The sequence below is a fragment of the Lissotriton helveticus genome, chromosome 5_1, assembly GCF_964261635.1.
Source record: "Lissotriton helveticus chromosome 5_1, aLisHel1.1, whole genome shotgun sequence".
Taxonomy (NCBI): Eukaryota; Metazoa; Chordata; class Amphibia; order Caudata; family Salamandridae; genus Lissotriton; species Lissotriton helveticus.
Genome location: NC_136065.1, coordinates 632,135,157 through 632,152,074, shown reverse-complemented (window position 1 = coordinate 632,152,074; position 16,918 = coordinate 632,135,157). Strand labels below are relative to the sequence as shown.

Below are 16,918 nucleotides of genomic sequence, written 5' to 3'. Positions count from 1 at the left end.
AAGGAGGTATCTTCTTCCGAGTAGAATCTGTTGCCATAGTTTGTTTGTTCCTCGGCGCATTATGAACCAAGGGGGGTAAACTTTCTGTCCAGGCTTTTTTGATCTTAATACACACTTTCTTAGGGGGTGGGCGTGACTGAGCATCTTAATCATCTGACAAAATGTCATCCCCCCCTATAAGTACGCAACCATTACTTACATCCTGTGGTAATTGTGGCGACCTTAAAAGTTCTAGTGATAGGGCGTCTGTAGTGCTCGACATTTTACTACACTCAGCAGATTTTAGGGCCTCCTTATCTTTAATTAGGGCGCCTTCCACACTCGAGATTTGTTTATCAATTGCCCCCACTGCCCCAGTTAAATATTTCATTAAGGACGTACTATCTGATTTCAGATCCAAGGGAGCCCTTCCTGCCTTGGATTTATTCATTTTCCTTTTCCCCATATCGTTTCTAGAATATTATACAGTTACAAAGGTACAATAACCGTCGGGTATAACAGTATTGTCTATAATCTATTTCCTATATAATATTAAATCCAATAACACAAGAACTGAAGTACAAATAACAATTTCTAGCTGCGTCCAATGTTCGTAAGAGGCAGATTATTCAGTTCCTTTATCAGTGCAGATGAAATAATTGTAAATCTTACTAAAGTCTATGCTGCCAGAAACAGGACAAAAGACAGGAACGCCAAGAGGATGGGCCCAGCCCGGCCTCCTTCGACCTCTGACGGCCTTGGACGGTCCCGCCCCTGTCCCGGGCTTCTCCCCGCGCGCGTCCTACGTGGCGGAAAGTGAAAGTACCAATAAATGTATCCAGGCTGGGGGCGGGAGCACAAGAGAAGGACACAGCTGCGCGAGAAAATGGACTGCTGGTCTTCGGAGTCCCCGGTGAGTTGCGTCTCCAAACGGCAAAACTGCAAACTGCTACGACAGGCACCCGTGAGTCAACAAGTATTATTATCCTCTTTGGGTCCACAGCTGGAATCCATCCGGATCCTCAGCTAGAGTAAACTTTGTAGTCCTTTCACCACGTTTCCAATTCTCCCGCACTGGACGCCCAACAATAAGACTAGTCAAAAACAGCATTACATTCAGCAAAAAGTGGGAGTAACCATAAGAAGCAGATCCTACTTTCCTACACTTGTCAACACTGGGCTTTGAATCTCTATTTAATGGCCCACTTAACTGTTTGAATACCCCAAAAGCTGAAATGAAATCCCGCTCTAAAGTGCATAGGGCAAATGAATGGCATGCACATTACTGCAAACAAAACCATGGTAGCGTTATATCTGGGCCTACCCTTGGAGAAGCTAACTCGTACCTGGTCTCTGTGACAAATATCCGTCACCGATATGTATTAGTGTGATTCAGATTAAATATCAGCCCTTGCATGCTGAGCTTTCCTGCAGTGACTTATTTAATTGATGAATTGTCAGCCTGTCCCTGTGACGGCATTTCCCCTCAATCTAATCTTCATTTTATATGTTTCTGTAAATTCTATTTCTATGAATGGAAAAAGTATATACGCCCCTTGTTCCTGAAATATAACTTTGTACAATGTTGCACAGCCTTGTTTTTTCTCCAAACGTTCCATGATCCTCATATACATTTTACTCTTGCATCCTATTCATGTATGGTTTTATCAAATAGGAGATTGATCGCCTTATAATTTTCACTTTAATTGATCGTTGTACTGTCTTGCACTTTATATCATATACTGGATTAATTAAGCTTATTTTTAATGGAGTATTTCTATTTAGCGTCAGCTTTCTAGCTGGTTTTATCTGCATTCATCTGGTTTTAGCAAATAGTAGATTGATTGGCTTATTATCTGCAGTTTAACTTGCTTTGGTACTTTCCTGCATGTTTTATTATATATTGGATGAATACAGAATATTTTAAAATAGTGTTTTAGCCAAAAACTTAAAGATGGTTTCTATCTGTGTTTGTCTATTCAATTGTGTTGGAATGTAACAAATCACTGAAAATGTATTTTATGATCTTTTGTACTTGATTGATCTTATAGTCTAAGGTTGAAAAAAGTTAATTATTGTAAAGTAAAAGTGTCAGCAGTGCCCTCTGATTCTACTGACCTTGGTACTCTGAATCCCCCCTATTCTGAATCCAATGCTGCATTTCTCAGAGTGGGAATGCCTCTTTTTTTTCCCCCAGCTCTTGAAATTGAAAATAGCAGTATAGGTACCCAATACAAGAGTACTGTTTGCCCCATAGAAATCCCGGTACTCTCCGCTTAAAAGTATTGCACCTCTGCTGAGAAGTGGCGGTACTCTATCTCTCAAAATAAAGAAGTGCAGGCACTCCCTACCTGACAGTACCATCCCAATTAAAGCACTGTTTTTTCTCACTGATGTGTTTGGATACCTTCCACTTTCAGTTGTGCTGGGTTGAGGGCTGGCAGCTTTTTTGCCTGTGAAACACCGAGGGCTCCAGCGGACGTTCTTCATCCGCCCGCAGCGAGCACAGCTGTTGACTGCTTTAGGCTCCTATTAACATTGTGTGGCTTGGTGCAGCTGGGCTACTATTACAAGACTTGATGCCTGTAATAAACTGTTTACAGGTGACTAGTGAAGGTGCTTTATTTTTATACCCGAATTCTGTCAAAACATGTTTGTGATAAGAAAGTAAGACACCGTTTCAGATGTGGGTTAGTTGTTTCTCATGCCATACTACCACTGCTATTACCCCATTTCTATTTGTGGTTTCTTCCCTATGACACAGGACTCTTTCAATTTGTTGACTAATGACCTGGGACTGGCCCAGCGCCTGGGCATATGTTTTGGGGTGAAGCTGGTCCGAGGTGCGTACATGGACAAAGAACGCAAGTTGGCCAAGGAGAGGAATTATCCAGACCCCATCAATCCAGACTGGGAGGCCACTAACAGCAGGTGAGGAGAGCGCTGAAGTGACAGAATTCTGTACTGGGACATGTGATAGTCCTGCGTGTGTGTCAGTGAGTGACATGCACGGTTCGGGTCAAACAGGATGCAGACTGATTGTCCTCTTTCTGAATAGACACCAGGCAAGTTTCACTAGTTCTACTCCATATCCAAGAGGTAGTGTAGAATATCCACAAAGAAACTGCACACTTTTATTGTTCACTGTTGAGACAATAAGGTCGCCTAGATGGTACACAGGTATGTACCCTTCTCAAGATCTTTTTCTGTGTCAGAAAGTAGTGTGGACTACTGGTCCCATTAGGGGAAAAGTCAAAATCCCCCCTCACCTGGCCCCACTGCTCTTACCTGCAGCTGCCGCAGCTGGGAAAAGTGCTGCTTCAACATGGCACTGTAAACTTTGCACTAACGTGCACAGTGTGGGTCAAGTGCATGTGTACATTGTGGGTGTTAGAAATGGGGGTCTCTATTTCTATGTCCAAATAGGGACCCTTCTTCCTAAGTTAGGGCAAGTGGACTACCCCCTTTGACAACCCTTGCTCAACCCTGTGGTAACGTAGCATGAGCATTTAGGCATATCTCAGAGGCAGTGTCTGAAGCATTTCTAACTATGCACAATAAGGCAGTAATGACACCACAAAAGGACACAACTCAGGTAGGTATAGAAAAATAATATCTTTATCTAAGGTTTAACTCAAGACTCTCAAAGCGTTAACTACAATGCATGTAAGCCAATAGGGACTCAAAAAGGCAATAACGTATTCACCAAAACGTGACACTGACTGAGTTCAAGGTAGGGGTCGGAAGGGGACACAGCACGCAGCATGCAGCTTCTCAAAAAAGCGGAGACGGTGACAGGCAGACTCCCAGCGGCCACAAGTATTGGCTGCAGGGTTCCGCAGCATGCACCCACAATTATTCTGGCACTCGGGAACAGGTGGGCTCTCAGCAGCAGCAGCACGTGGCTGCGACGGCCCGGGCTGGTGGTGGCGATGACTTGTCTTTCAGCTCCGTGGTGGGCTCACAGCAGCAGCAGCTCTCTTAGCAGCGGCGGCCTACGTGATAATAGCGACAATCCTCAACACTGGTGAACAAGATGCGGGCACTTAGTGGCAGCAGCTCTCTCTTAGCTGTGGCGGCCCACAGGACAAATCACAATGATGCAAAGTTGGCAAAGGTGCTGGCACTCAATGTCAGCAGCTCTCTCTTAGCTGCGGTGGCCCACAGGACGAATCAAGATGATGCAAAGTTGGCAAAGGTGCGGGCACCCAGCGGCATCAACTCTCTCTTAGCTGCGGCAGCCCACGGGACGAAGGGTGATCTCGACCAGGCTGGCACAACGGAGGGCACTCAGCAGCTACAGCTCTCTCTTAGCTGCAGCGGCCCACACAGATTCAGCGAAGATTCCAAAAGTTCGAATTCTGGCAGGCTATCAGCGGCGGCAGCTCTCTCTTAGCTGCAGCGGCCCACACAGACTCTGTGAGGGTTTCAAAGGTTCAAATTCAGGTGTGGTCTCAGCGGCGGCAGCTCTCTCTTAGCTGCAGCGCCCCATGCAGATTCAGCGAAGGTTTTCAGTCCGCGTTCCTCACAGTAGAACTAGAGGCTCCGGATCACTCGACTGAGGCCTCACCTGCAAGCAGAATCCCTCGCACAGGCTGACGGGGTGAAGTCTAATGTCCCTGAGACTTCAGCATGACGCGCTCTCAATTCAGGCCCTCGGGTAGTTTCTTCAGGAAGCTTGGTGAAAGTTTCAAAGTCCTTTCCTCTGTTCACTCAGACAGAGTTTCGTCTTGGCATCCAGAAGGAACACACTTGAACAAAGTTCCAGTGCAGTGTTTTATACCTAAAAAGTCTTTGTTCTCTAAAGTCACAAATCACTCAATCCAGTCAGAACCAGTTTGGTGGGGTCGGGGCGCACTTGGTTTACACGGCGACATCCTGCCCTTTCAGAATGAGGAGGTCGGCTATCAGACGCCCCATGGGAGGTGGAGCTATCATTCACCTTACCAGGCACAGCCTTGCTCAGATCAAAGAGTCACCCCTCCCCATGCTCTGAATACCGATCTCTCGCTTCAGCCAGGTCTGACCCAGCTGGGCCTGCTGCTCCAAAACCATATGCTAAAACACATACTAGCAAATCCTACAGGAAGGCTTAGGCAAGAAAATACCGCGTTTTCAGAAGAGGCATTTTCCAACATGGGATATATAAATGGTCCTTACTAAAATTTGTATCTCAATGTCCTGAGCATAAACATATCAAACTAGAAGTTCCTATCAGGTTCCTGGGGTCAGATAGGATTATAGAAGGTAATCCTCAACCTGCCCATTCTGGCCTATGAGAACGGGTAGCTTCACAATAGTAACAGTGAAATGGAGGGTAACTCGCTATTAGAACATGCTACACAGATCTAGGCATTAAGGTTATCCTAATTCAAACAGTCATCTTTACACAGGGAGCATTCGCGCTGTGGCACTAAGTAGCAGTGGCACGGCGCCCAGAGCTTCTAAATCCAGCGAACATAAAAGATAGGAAGTGAAAAGAGGAAGGGAGACCCACGCCAATGAGGCCAGGTCTAACAGTGGGCAGAGTGAGTATGTTTGCTGGGAGTGGCAGGTTTAATTTTGGAGGATGGAAACAGGGTGGCCCTTTGAAATTGTGAATACCTTTAGTGATGGATTGTTAATTTAGCATATTCTTTTGTTAAAGTTGAGGAAATTTCTAAGCAGGGTCTGCCCTAAAGACTGAAAACAACCAGGTGCATGGGTACCATACTTCATTGTGCACACGTTTTGGATAGTCCTACATGGAACCACCATTATCACTACCGGATGTGAGAGCCATCACCTTCTAAAAAAGCTGTGTCTGCACTATAGCCAGCGATATACATTTTAAAGGAACTACCTCAAACGAGTTTGAGACCGTAAACAGTGTCTGAAAAAGAGGTATATAACTGGACCCAAATCACCCACTTTGTTCCTGTTCAAAGTTCTTCTGGACCAAAGAAGTTAGTGCTCCACATTTGCTCGAAGACCAGTGCTACTGTCTGGATGACATCCAGTTTTGCAGAGGTGAGAGGAGATCATCTGGAGTCTGCGCAACTTGCTTGAGAAGCTGTGGGTCTTCCTAGTACACAGATGTCTACCTACTCAGAAAGGAAAGGAGAGTACCTGGCTCTGCAGAAGTAGAGACTGTCCTGGTGTAGAAGCCCAGATGTGTGGAACAACAAAAAGATGCTGACTGTAAGTGAGAGCATCGGTGGGACAAACCTGTGTCATAAGGGGTCGTCTACACTTTCAGATTGTGGACAGCATAGTAAAACTTGCATCCTTGCCTTATGTTGCCTACACCCTACTTGAGGGGAGGTGACCATACACATTGGGTGACACTGTAGAATCGGATGAAGGGAACCATGGAGGGGGTAGTGCTTCATTCAGAACCATGTCAGTGAGATTGTTTAATCTTGTGGTCTTACTTCTATCTAATCGTGTAGAATTCCATATTGCTGTGATAGTAAACATACTTTCTTTTACTAAAAAGACAAGCGCTGGGCAATGATTTACTGTGTTTGTTGTTTTACTGTTGAGTTTGGAGTCTCACTTGCCCACACAATCTCCTGAGAAGCTTTTGACAGCTTGCCCTTGCTACCCTGAAAGTTAAGTGTGGAAAGAATCTACTTGGGCCACTTCGCAGAGCCACAGTAGAATGAGACACAGTACACCACTGCAAACAAACCCGTCATACGATGACTGTGGCCCAGTAGCCCCTGTTTGCCCTGTGGCTCAACCACATGGAGTCTGCTGACATTTATTGTTACTCATGAGACAATTTCTTGAGTTCTCTCACAATTCTGAGCTTTTTTCAGTACAATTCAACTGTATTAAGTCTGGAGAACTAAGAAACTAGGGGACAGATTTATCAAAACGGCACGCATTGCAGCAAAGAAAAGCACCTTGCTGTGCTGTATTACATGGCAGCGGAGAGGGCAAGAATGTGCCATATCTATCATTATATTCAACATTCCTGCCTTCTTCTTGTGCACTATGTGCTGCCTAGCTACAACGCAGGTGCCGTGCAAGGGTGCCTGCATTGCAGGCAAGATTGTTTTTGGGCATGAAGGGACACCTTCCTGCACAAAAACATTCCTTGGAGGCTTTCCCCTATTCCTATGTGTGCTGCAGAGTGCAGCATACATCGAAAGAGGAAACAACTAGGAAAACAAACACATTTCTCCTCATTACGCCTTCACTGAAAACCATGTAGCATTTTTACGCATCAACCAGTCTACCACTTATTGTAAATATGGGAATGCGTCACAATCCATGGGTGGATGCGTGGGAACACCCATGCTCCACCCATGAAACACCTCCTCGAGGCAGACTAATGCAGGCAGCAACATGCAGTATCTTGCATTACTCCAGATTTTCCAAGTCACAGAGGGCCACGCAATGTGGCCTTGCATGTATTGCTAAATATCGTTCTAGGCTTTCGTCGCCCTGTGTCCTCTTGCCTGGCACAAGTGCAATGCTAAACCTTTGATAATTCTGGCCCCAAGTTCTTTACCCGAAAAACTAATGCACCAGGAAAATGATAGCAAATATAACACAGCATATAAACTGAAAAAGTTCTTTGCCGTTCAAAATTTGAAAGTAGGCACAAGTTCAGCTGCACACCCCAATTTAACGATACAGAAAAGGGGGTGGTGATGAACAGAGTGTCTGAATTAAGCAGACCACTTTTACCCAGTCCAAAGATCAGGGCTTGATCCATCACCGTTATTTATCTCACTGCCCCATCCCAGCTCAGAACCTGGCTATATGCAAATTAGTCTGTCCCTGGCCCAGTGCATCATGGGAACAGGGCAGGCCAAACTACCAAGCCAATTCTTCGCCAGAAAGGAGACAAGCTACCGGGGACTGGGATGGTGCAATGAGCTAAAAAACGGTGTTGGATCTAGCCCTGATCTCTTGACTGGGTGAGAGTACTCTGCTTAATTCAGAGACTCTGTCCATCACCACCCCTTGTTGTAAATTATTTTGTCCACCCCAATTTAACAACATTACCAGAAGAGGTAGATTTGTTAGCGGCTGATGTTCCTATCCTCACTGATCTTTATGACCTCGATCAAGCAACTGATTCCCAGTTTATGGGCCCAGATTTGGATTTGAATACGCAAATGAGATTGAATAAAATCAATATGGTACAAAAAAGAGCTGGAATCACTCCATTCAAAATCAAATCTAGCTTTATTCCGCTCATGGCTAAAGACGCGGTGTAACTATGGAAATGAAACAACTATACAGAAAAACACGCAGATATAAGAGACAAACATCCCATCGGAAACAGGCAGAGTACAACACCCTCATGAAAAAACTGAGCAGCAATCCTGAAATTGTGGTAAAAATGTCTGATAAGGGGGGTAACACTGTCATCTGGCCTAAAAAGGACTACACTACCAAAGCCTACAGACAATTACAGGATACTATGTGCTATGAGAAATCAACTAATAAGAATTACACGAAATCCAAAGAAAATCTTTTGAAATTGCTACACAAATGGCGCAGAGAAGGTTTAATCTCAGGGGAGGAATTCAAATATGTATAATGAATTTCCTGTTCGTCCAGTATTTTACCTTATACCAAAGGTTCATAAGGGCATCATCCCCATACCTGGCAGACCAATCATCTCTGCTATAAAGAGTGTAAGCGAACAAGTTGGACAATATATTGACTTTTTTTTTGCAGGACCTGGTAAAGAATCTGCCTAGTTAAGTTCGCGACACGAGTGACTTTTTCCAATAAATAAGTGAGTTGGAGTGGCAAGAGGACATGTTATTAATAACTATGGACGTGGAGTCCTTATATACGAGCATAGCACATACTGACGGTTTGCAAGCTGCTGAATATTTCCTGGGCAAAAGATCTGTGGAATACTATGAACTTAACAAGGTTATTTTTAGCCTAATTGAATGGTGTTTGAATAACAACTTTTTCATCTTTGGGAAAGTTATATGGAGGCAATTGAGAGGCGTGGTGATGGGATCCTGCTTTCTCCCCCAGCTATGCGTGTTTACACGTAAGCTGGTGGGAGGAGCGGGTTCTCAGCGCCACACATGAGGTGTGGGTCAAAGAAAAAATTATCAAATATTTAAGATACATAGACGACATTTTTATTCTGTGGCAAGAGGATGAAGAGGAAGCTGTTATGTTTTTGAATGAAATTAACAATAACTCCCTAAACCTTAAGTTCACGTCTCACATCAGCAGTAAAGAAATAGAATTCTTTGATGTGAAGGTTTATGTCAACAATGATAAATTAGAATCCACTCTCTATAGAAAACCCACGGCGGGAAACACCACTCTGCACGCCACCAGCCTCCATCCGAAACACACCATTTATAATATTCCATATGGTGAGATTCTCCGTCTTAAGAGGATCTGTAGCTCAACCAGGGATTTTGATTGATGTGTTGAAGAACTCAGGGTTAGACTTAAAGTACGTGGATACTCTGATGTCATCTTTAATCAGGCTTTGGTTAAGGCCAATTTACGATCCAGGGAAAGTCTATTCTCTTCAGACTCTCCCAATATAGATGATACTGCTCCACCCCTTACATCTGTTAAGGAATCGAATGACTGCCCCAGATTCATCACAGCTTTTAGTAATGAAGAAAAGAAAATTCGGGCTATCATGAAGAAAAATTGGCCAATAGTGCTAACTGACAACATATTAAGTTGGTCTTTGCCAAATAAACCTTTGGTCACTTTTCGTCGAGCCAAAAGCATGGGGTCAGTCCTAGATAAAGCCAGTCCAGAGTTGAAACAGAAAACTACATGGCTGCAACCCACGGCAGGGTTCCGTAAATGTTCTACATGTAAGGCTTGCAAATTTGGGATTAATAAAACTCACTATCAGATCCCTTTTAGTTCCACTGAAATCCCTATCATTGGTAATCATACGTGCAAGACAGAGTTTGCTGTGTATGTCCTGACGTGCACCTGTGGCCTAAACTATATAGGCAGTACAAAACTACAGGTGCACGTCAGGATTCTACAACACCTTAGAGCTATTCTACACAGTGATCCGGCGTACCCGGTTGCACGTCACTTTTTGAAAAAACACAATAAGGACGTTGGCTGTCTGTCTTATCATGTAGTGGGATCTGTCCCCAAGTTGCGGCGGGGGGGTAACAGGGAACAACGATTAAGACAATTAGAAACACGTATGATCCTTGAGTTTGACAGCAAATGGCCAAATGGCTTGAATAACACAGAGGACATGCATACTTATTTATAAGAACTTCTTTGAACTTTGTTCCCTGCACTATAGCTTCTTGAGGTTACCTCCCGCATTTGCTTGCCTAATCTGTAGAATCTGGGACAAGGTCTTATTTCAATAACAGAGGCGGCACACCTGCCTGTCCCCTATAGGTAGTCAGGTTCCCTGTTGCTTGTGGGGTCTATTTGCCTGTTTTAATAGAATCAGGGGTTTCAGTCTGCAATAGCGGTGGTGGTGTCTGTTTGTTCCCTACAGGTAGTCAGGTTCCCTGTTGCCTGTGGGGTTTCTCCATCTCATGGATGTTGTGCTTCTTCCTGCTATCATTTTAGATATTAGGTAGTCAGGTTCCCGGTTAACTATTTCCAGTCTAATCCAGTCCTTCTGTTCTCTGATAAAACAATTTACCATCTGTTTTCCCTCTCATATTTAGATGTGTATTTATTCCACATAGGGTTAGTATCACTTGTAAATATGATGAAATTTATGTTTTATGTAATGTTTTATACGTGCTTTTTATGAATGAAATATGGTTATAACCAATTTTTAATGAAAGCAATATTTAAGCATATACATCTAGGCTCTTTTATCATACACGAACGCACTTTATATTCTCAAAATATCACACTTTATTTTAAACAGCTTTTGGCAGATGAATGTTGGCACTGTTAGTAGCACTTTACGATGAAGTACCATTCACACACACCCCAGCAATCTCTTTTTGTTCCGAAAGGAATCAGTTGACCGTATATTTCAGTACGTGACAAATACTAATCCCCTTTGTGTTTAAGGGTTTATCCCATGATGTTTATCAAGAAAGGCATTTCTGATAATATATGAGGGACAAGGGGTGAAAAGCTATCATGTTTTTACTGCCATTTGTGAATATACAAACATAAAATGAATTGTGCGCATATATGCCGTAAGTTCATGTTGTTTGTTTATATATTCGATTGAAAAAGTGGTGTAGTATTTAAACTTCAAATCGCAGTATGTCTTTCATGTCTACGGTCACATGACTGGGCTAGAGGTGGACAGTGGGCGTGTTTACTTTTTTGCACTATATAAAAAATTTATTGAAACCGCAATTCTCTGCATGTGAACAAGGGCTCGGAGCCCGAAACGCGTCATTGCTGTTTACAAAAACCAGAACCTGACTGAATAAAGAACCTCAATCAGATCCTGTGGTCCGTATCCTGCTTCGCCGGTCCGAGTGGGTTGGAGGTTGCTGTGGAGTATTTCGTGCATACATATATTCACTGAAAAAAACATAGGTTATAGACCATATATAGTTAGGAATTAGCATTTACAAAACCTTATTTTACTCACACAAAACCATTGAAATTCCATATATAGTTAGTTGCACTAACTATATATCGCGCACCCGCAATCCACTGCTGATGATGTCACATATTACATCATTCATGACATGGTCAGTGACATCACTGATGACATCACTGATGACATCTCAAATGACATCACTGATGACATCACTGATAACATCATCCAGTGACTGTGTGTTTCTGTAAAGTTTAAATATGTTTTATATATTGAGGAATGAGTAGATGTAGAAGTGTCTGGATGAAGGATTTAGTAGGTGCGTGACTGACTGTATGAGTGAGTGATTAAATGTGTCTCACTGAATGCATGGGTTAGTGACTAAACTGTCTTAATTTGTGCATAATTATGTCTGTTGTTCTGTAAACTGCTGCATGTGTTGATCAGTAGCTATATGATAACTATATGGGTTATTGATTGATTGTCCAAGTATTTGTATGGGAGACTGAGTGTGTGTGTGGCTGGCTGGGAGGTGTGTGACTCTGTGCAGATCAATGTGTACTTGTATCAACGATTGTATAAGAGAGTAAGTATGTGTTAGTATATGTTTGAAAATGTAAGGTGCTCTATGTTTAACTGTATAGACAAGAAAATGGAAGTGTGATTGATTCTTTACAGGACTGACTAGGTGTGTGAGTAACTCCATGGATGAGTGGCAGAGTGTGAGTGTCTGTATAGGTGTATGAGTGCATATGATAGTGTTGTAAAGATGAGTGATTGTATGTATGAATGATTGTATGGGTGAATGAGTGAATGTGTGTGTAGACGTAGGAATCAGTGAGTGCGTATGTAGTAACTAGTATTGGTGTGTCAATGGTTTCAAAAATTATACTCTGTATTTAACACTGGGTGTAACAGAGGTTATATTAAAATGTGAGGAGATGCATTGTATTGTCACATGAATGATATCATCAGTGATGTGGTCATTGATGTCAAATGAGATGTCATCAGTGATGTCATCAGTGATGTCATTTGAGATGTCATCAGTGATGTCATCAGTGATGTCACTGACCATGTCATGAATGATGTAATATGTGACATCATCAGCAGTGGATTGCGGGTGCGCGATATATAGTTAGTGCAACTAACTATATATGGAATTTCAATGGTTTTGTGTGAGTAAAATAAGCTTTTGTAAATGCTAATTCCTAACTATATATGGTCTATAACCTATGGTTTTTTCAGTGAATTTTCAAGGTTTTGTAAATGCGAATTCCTAACTATATATGGTCTATAACCTATGTTTTTTTCAGTGAATTTCAATGGTTTTTTAATAGCAAATATCAAAAGCTTTAAAATGTATTCTTCTTTAAATCGAAAAATATATTTTATATGTTTTTAATACCATTTTTTTATATATATTTTTTTTAATAATTTTTTTTGATTCGCTCTCGGTCCGCGAACCGGGCAGCTTCCCGTTAGCTCAATTTGGTGCCGCGACTCGGTCCGCGAACCGGTAATCGTTCCGTTTGCGCAACTGCTGCGTTAGAAAACAACATCGTGACGCGTCGCAGAAGCGCGACGTATCACGTTGTCGCGTAATGCGTCCTATGACGCGCCGCGTTAGCGCACCCAGAAGTGCTCCGGTACGCGAACTGAGACGCGAAGCGCAGCTCCCCGGAAGCGATCCGGGGCGCGTCGCGAAAGCGCGACGTATCGCGTTGCCGCCTAATGCGTACTATGACGCGCCGCGTTAGCGCACCCGGAAGTGCTCCGGAGCGCGAACGGGAAGCGATCCGGGGCGCGTTCCGCAGCGCGTAACATAAGCGTAACAGGTCATGTGACTTGTTAATAAAACTTTTCATTGGTTCATTTCACTTTTGGTTTCCTAATGATGTAAGGCTAGGTCAGGTGACCTAAAAATAACACTTTTCATTGGTTTAGAACTATTTCTTTTCCAAAATGATGAAAGCCCCCAACTTTTTTCTCACTCTGACTTTCAACTTTGTGAAAGGAAGACCTATTTTGCTCAGTGGAAAATGGCTTCACTAGTAGCTGCAGCTGGTGGACCCCCACCACCACCACCACCTCCTCATAGGAAGAGAGGACCACCTCCACAGTTCCTTCCCAACACAGAGGAGGAAGAGGATCAAGAAGAGGAAGAGGAAACACAGGCAACACATTTTTTACAAGAGGAGTCCCGGGTATCTCATCATAAAAATAGTTTCATTTGGCAGTTTTTTTCTTTTCCTGAAGGACAGAAAAAAGTTAATGCTCGGTATGTGACGTGCCTCATATGCAAAGAGGACTTATCTAGAGGCACAGATAAGAAGTATAGTTACGGCAACTATACTATGCACCGTCACATGCAGAGTTGGCATCCTCTAAATTACAGCCGGGCAGAGATGCGTGACCTCCAGGACAACCCACCAACTCCTGTGGCCAGGAGATCGGCACAGGTATCTCCGTCGGGGCCAGAGGCACGGGAAACAGTGCCAAACATTCAGGAAAACTTTGTCCACATGAAAATAGTCTGTATATATTGCAGTACCTTACTCTCATGTGGCAATATGAGTGTTAATTTAATAAACAGAGCATTTGAAAACCACAAGTGCTCTAAACGTCCCAAAAAATAAAAAAAATTTTTGCTCCTGTTGAGCCCTTTCCATTGCCTGTTTTTTGTTGTTTCCCCCCCCAAAAAAACAAAAAAACATAAAATTGTTCAAAAAATACAAAAAAAACAAAAAATGTTCAGAAAAATAAAAAAAATATATATAAAACAACAAAAACATAAAAAAAAAGTTCTTTTCAGAACTACCTCCCCTTTACAAAAAAATTGCTAGAATGTTTAGCACTCTGGCAACCTCTATTTCTTTTGGTTCGCTTCCCCGTTCGCTCCCCGGTACGCGAACCGGGAGCGAACCAAAAAAAAAAAAAAAAAAAAAAAAGAAGAGTAAGTATAAGGGAAGTAAACAGAGAGTAATGTTCAAAGAAAGACAGCTATAGGGAGTAAACCAGAGATACTGTTTAATAGATTTATTTACCGAAGAAAAGATGGAAGAGGGTATAATTGTGAAAAACAAAATAGATAAGGAAGTGAAAGAAAAAAAGGACAGTAGAAGAATAACAAAGAAGAGTTTCTTAGAGAATATGAGTGAATGTTCAAAATAAGATTAAAACATGTGGAATAACAGAGAGAAAAAACAGAAAGCAGAAAAGAAGAAGTAACAGAAAAAGAATAATTGAAACAGCAAAGAAATCTAAATAACATAGGGGCATATTATCAACATAGGCAATAAAAGTTTTGCAGCTTTTAGCGGCAGAAATGTGTCGCTAAAGCTGCTTTTGCGGCAGAAAACTGCCGCTAAAACCGCTTTTGCAGCAGTTTTCTGCCGATAAAAACAGCAATAATTTTATTGTCTGTGTTCATAATATGCCCCTTAGTGTGCTTCAACTACACAGAGAAAGCATAATGAACAAGTAGTGAAACAGTGATCAGTTAGAGACACTAAGAGTAATAGAGACGGAGTGAGTGAACAAGAGTGAGGAACTATGAGAAGAGAAAGACTGAGAAAAGGAGTGGAAGGAGTAGAGTAAGTAAGTAATAGAGAAAGGAATGAGGGAAGTAGCAAAGGCAGGAAAGTGAGGGTTAAAGAAATGAAGCAGTGGAACTAATAGTAGTTAAATGAGATAGAAATGAAACGAAAAGAGTACAAAACATTTACCTTATAATTGTCGTTAACTTAGTCACTTGTTATTTTTATACTTTCAATCTGTGAAAGAGATAACAAACATTTGAAAAATATTAAAACATATATTTAAAAATTAGAAAAGACAAGGGAAAAGATTGAAGGACAAACAGTTTTTCAACAACTTTGACACTTACAGAAGCTTCTGCTTCTCCAGGCCCCCTACACAGTCCTAAAGATATACATTTTAAACTAACAGTAGCTTGATGCAGATGAAGTAAGGCCTCTCTTGGAACATGGTGCATCTTTTGCACTGCTGTTGTCTCACAAAAGTGACGCAATGGCAGCGCAAAAGAGGTGCACAATCATCATAAAACTGTTACTAACATTTTAAATGATTGTTTCAGGATGGCAATAAGGTGTGTCCTATCCAGACGTTTGTTTCAGGTGAGGCCTACTCAGGGTTGCAGATCAAATTTAGGCTTGTTCAAGAGTACAGAGGAGATAATGCATGTGCAGGCCAACCAATAAAGTTCAGACTTCCTCTGTTTCCCTGGACAGGCCTAAACTTCATCTGCACAATGTGATTCGTAATGTTAGGAAACACAGGTAATGTATTTCAAAAACGTGCAATTTCTTTTGCTCATTTCACAATCACATCACTTGTGTTTCCTTTGGTTAGGTATCTCATTGTGCAGATGTAGTCCAGCATATGAAAGAGTACGCACTGCCTGCAACAACTTTGACACTTACTGAAGCCTCAGCTTCTCCATACCCCCTACACAGTCCTAATTATATACATTTTAAACTGTCGGTATCTTGCTGGAAATGAACTGAGGCCTATCTTGCAACATGGTGCATCTTTTACACAAAAGTGACGGAACAGCGGCGTAAAAGAGGCACACAGCCTTCATAAAACTGCCCTTAACATTTTAAATAATTGTTTCTAGATGCTGATAAGGTGTAACCTATCCACAGATTCGTTTCAGGTAAGTCCTACTCAGGGTTGCAGATGAAATTTAGGCTTGTTGAAGAGTATAGAGGAGATAATACATGTGCAGGCCTACTAACGAAGTGAGTCATGTCCACTGCACTCTTGAACAAATGTCAGACCTCCTCTGTCTCCTGGAACAGGCCTAAACTTCATCTACACAATGTGATGTGTAATGTTAGGAAACACAGGTAATATAATTGAAAAACGTGCAATTATTTTTGCTCATTCCACAATCACATCACCTGTGTTTCCTTTGCTTAGGTATCTCATTGTGGAAATGTAGTCTATCATATGAAAGACTACGTAGAATGTGAGCACTGTATGCAACAACTTTGACACTTACAGAAGCCTCACCTTCTCCATGCCTCCTACACAGTTCTAAATGTACATCATAAATACAAACAGTACAGAATTAATTATCAAATTAAATGGTTTATTTTTGCTGTTCTCAGAATGTATCAAATTTCACTAAAAACAGTGACTTGAAGGTATTCATCATATAACAGCGGGGGAAAAAAAACACAATCAAAATGATTGTGTTTAAAAAACCCATATAACATAACCAATCAGAAATCAGAACTCCTCAAAAGTAACTTACTTTCCATGACGTCGAAGGATGTCCTATGAACAGCTTACACTCGGTTGTGCTGTTTTTATTTTCAGCCCGCCACTTTCTGAAAGAAAACCTCCATCGTTTTGAAAAATATGTTACATACAATAAATGACTTCTCACTCTCTACCACACGTTTCCACAAGGCCAAATCA

At 42.0% G+C, this 16,918-nt stretch overlaps 1 protein-coding gene across 1 annotated transcript in view; it reads left to right on the top strand.

Annotated features, from left to right (window-relative positions):
• PRODH2 (proline dehydrogenase 2) overlaps positions 1–16,918 on the top strand; it is a 447,859-nt gene that overhangs the window by 262,335 nt on the left and 168,606 nt on the right. Inside the window, exon 7 of the mRNA XM_078643011.1 lies at positions 2,744–2,910. Coding sequence (XP_078499137.1) covers positions 2,744–2,910 — 167 coding nt within the window. The remainder of the gene's footprint in view (positions 1–2,743; positions 2,911–16,918) is intronic.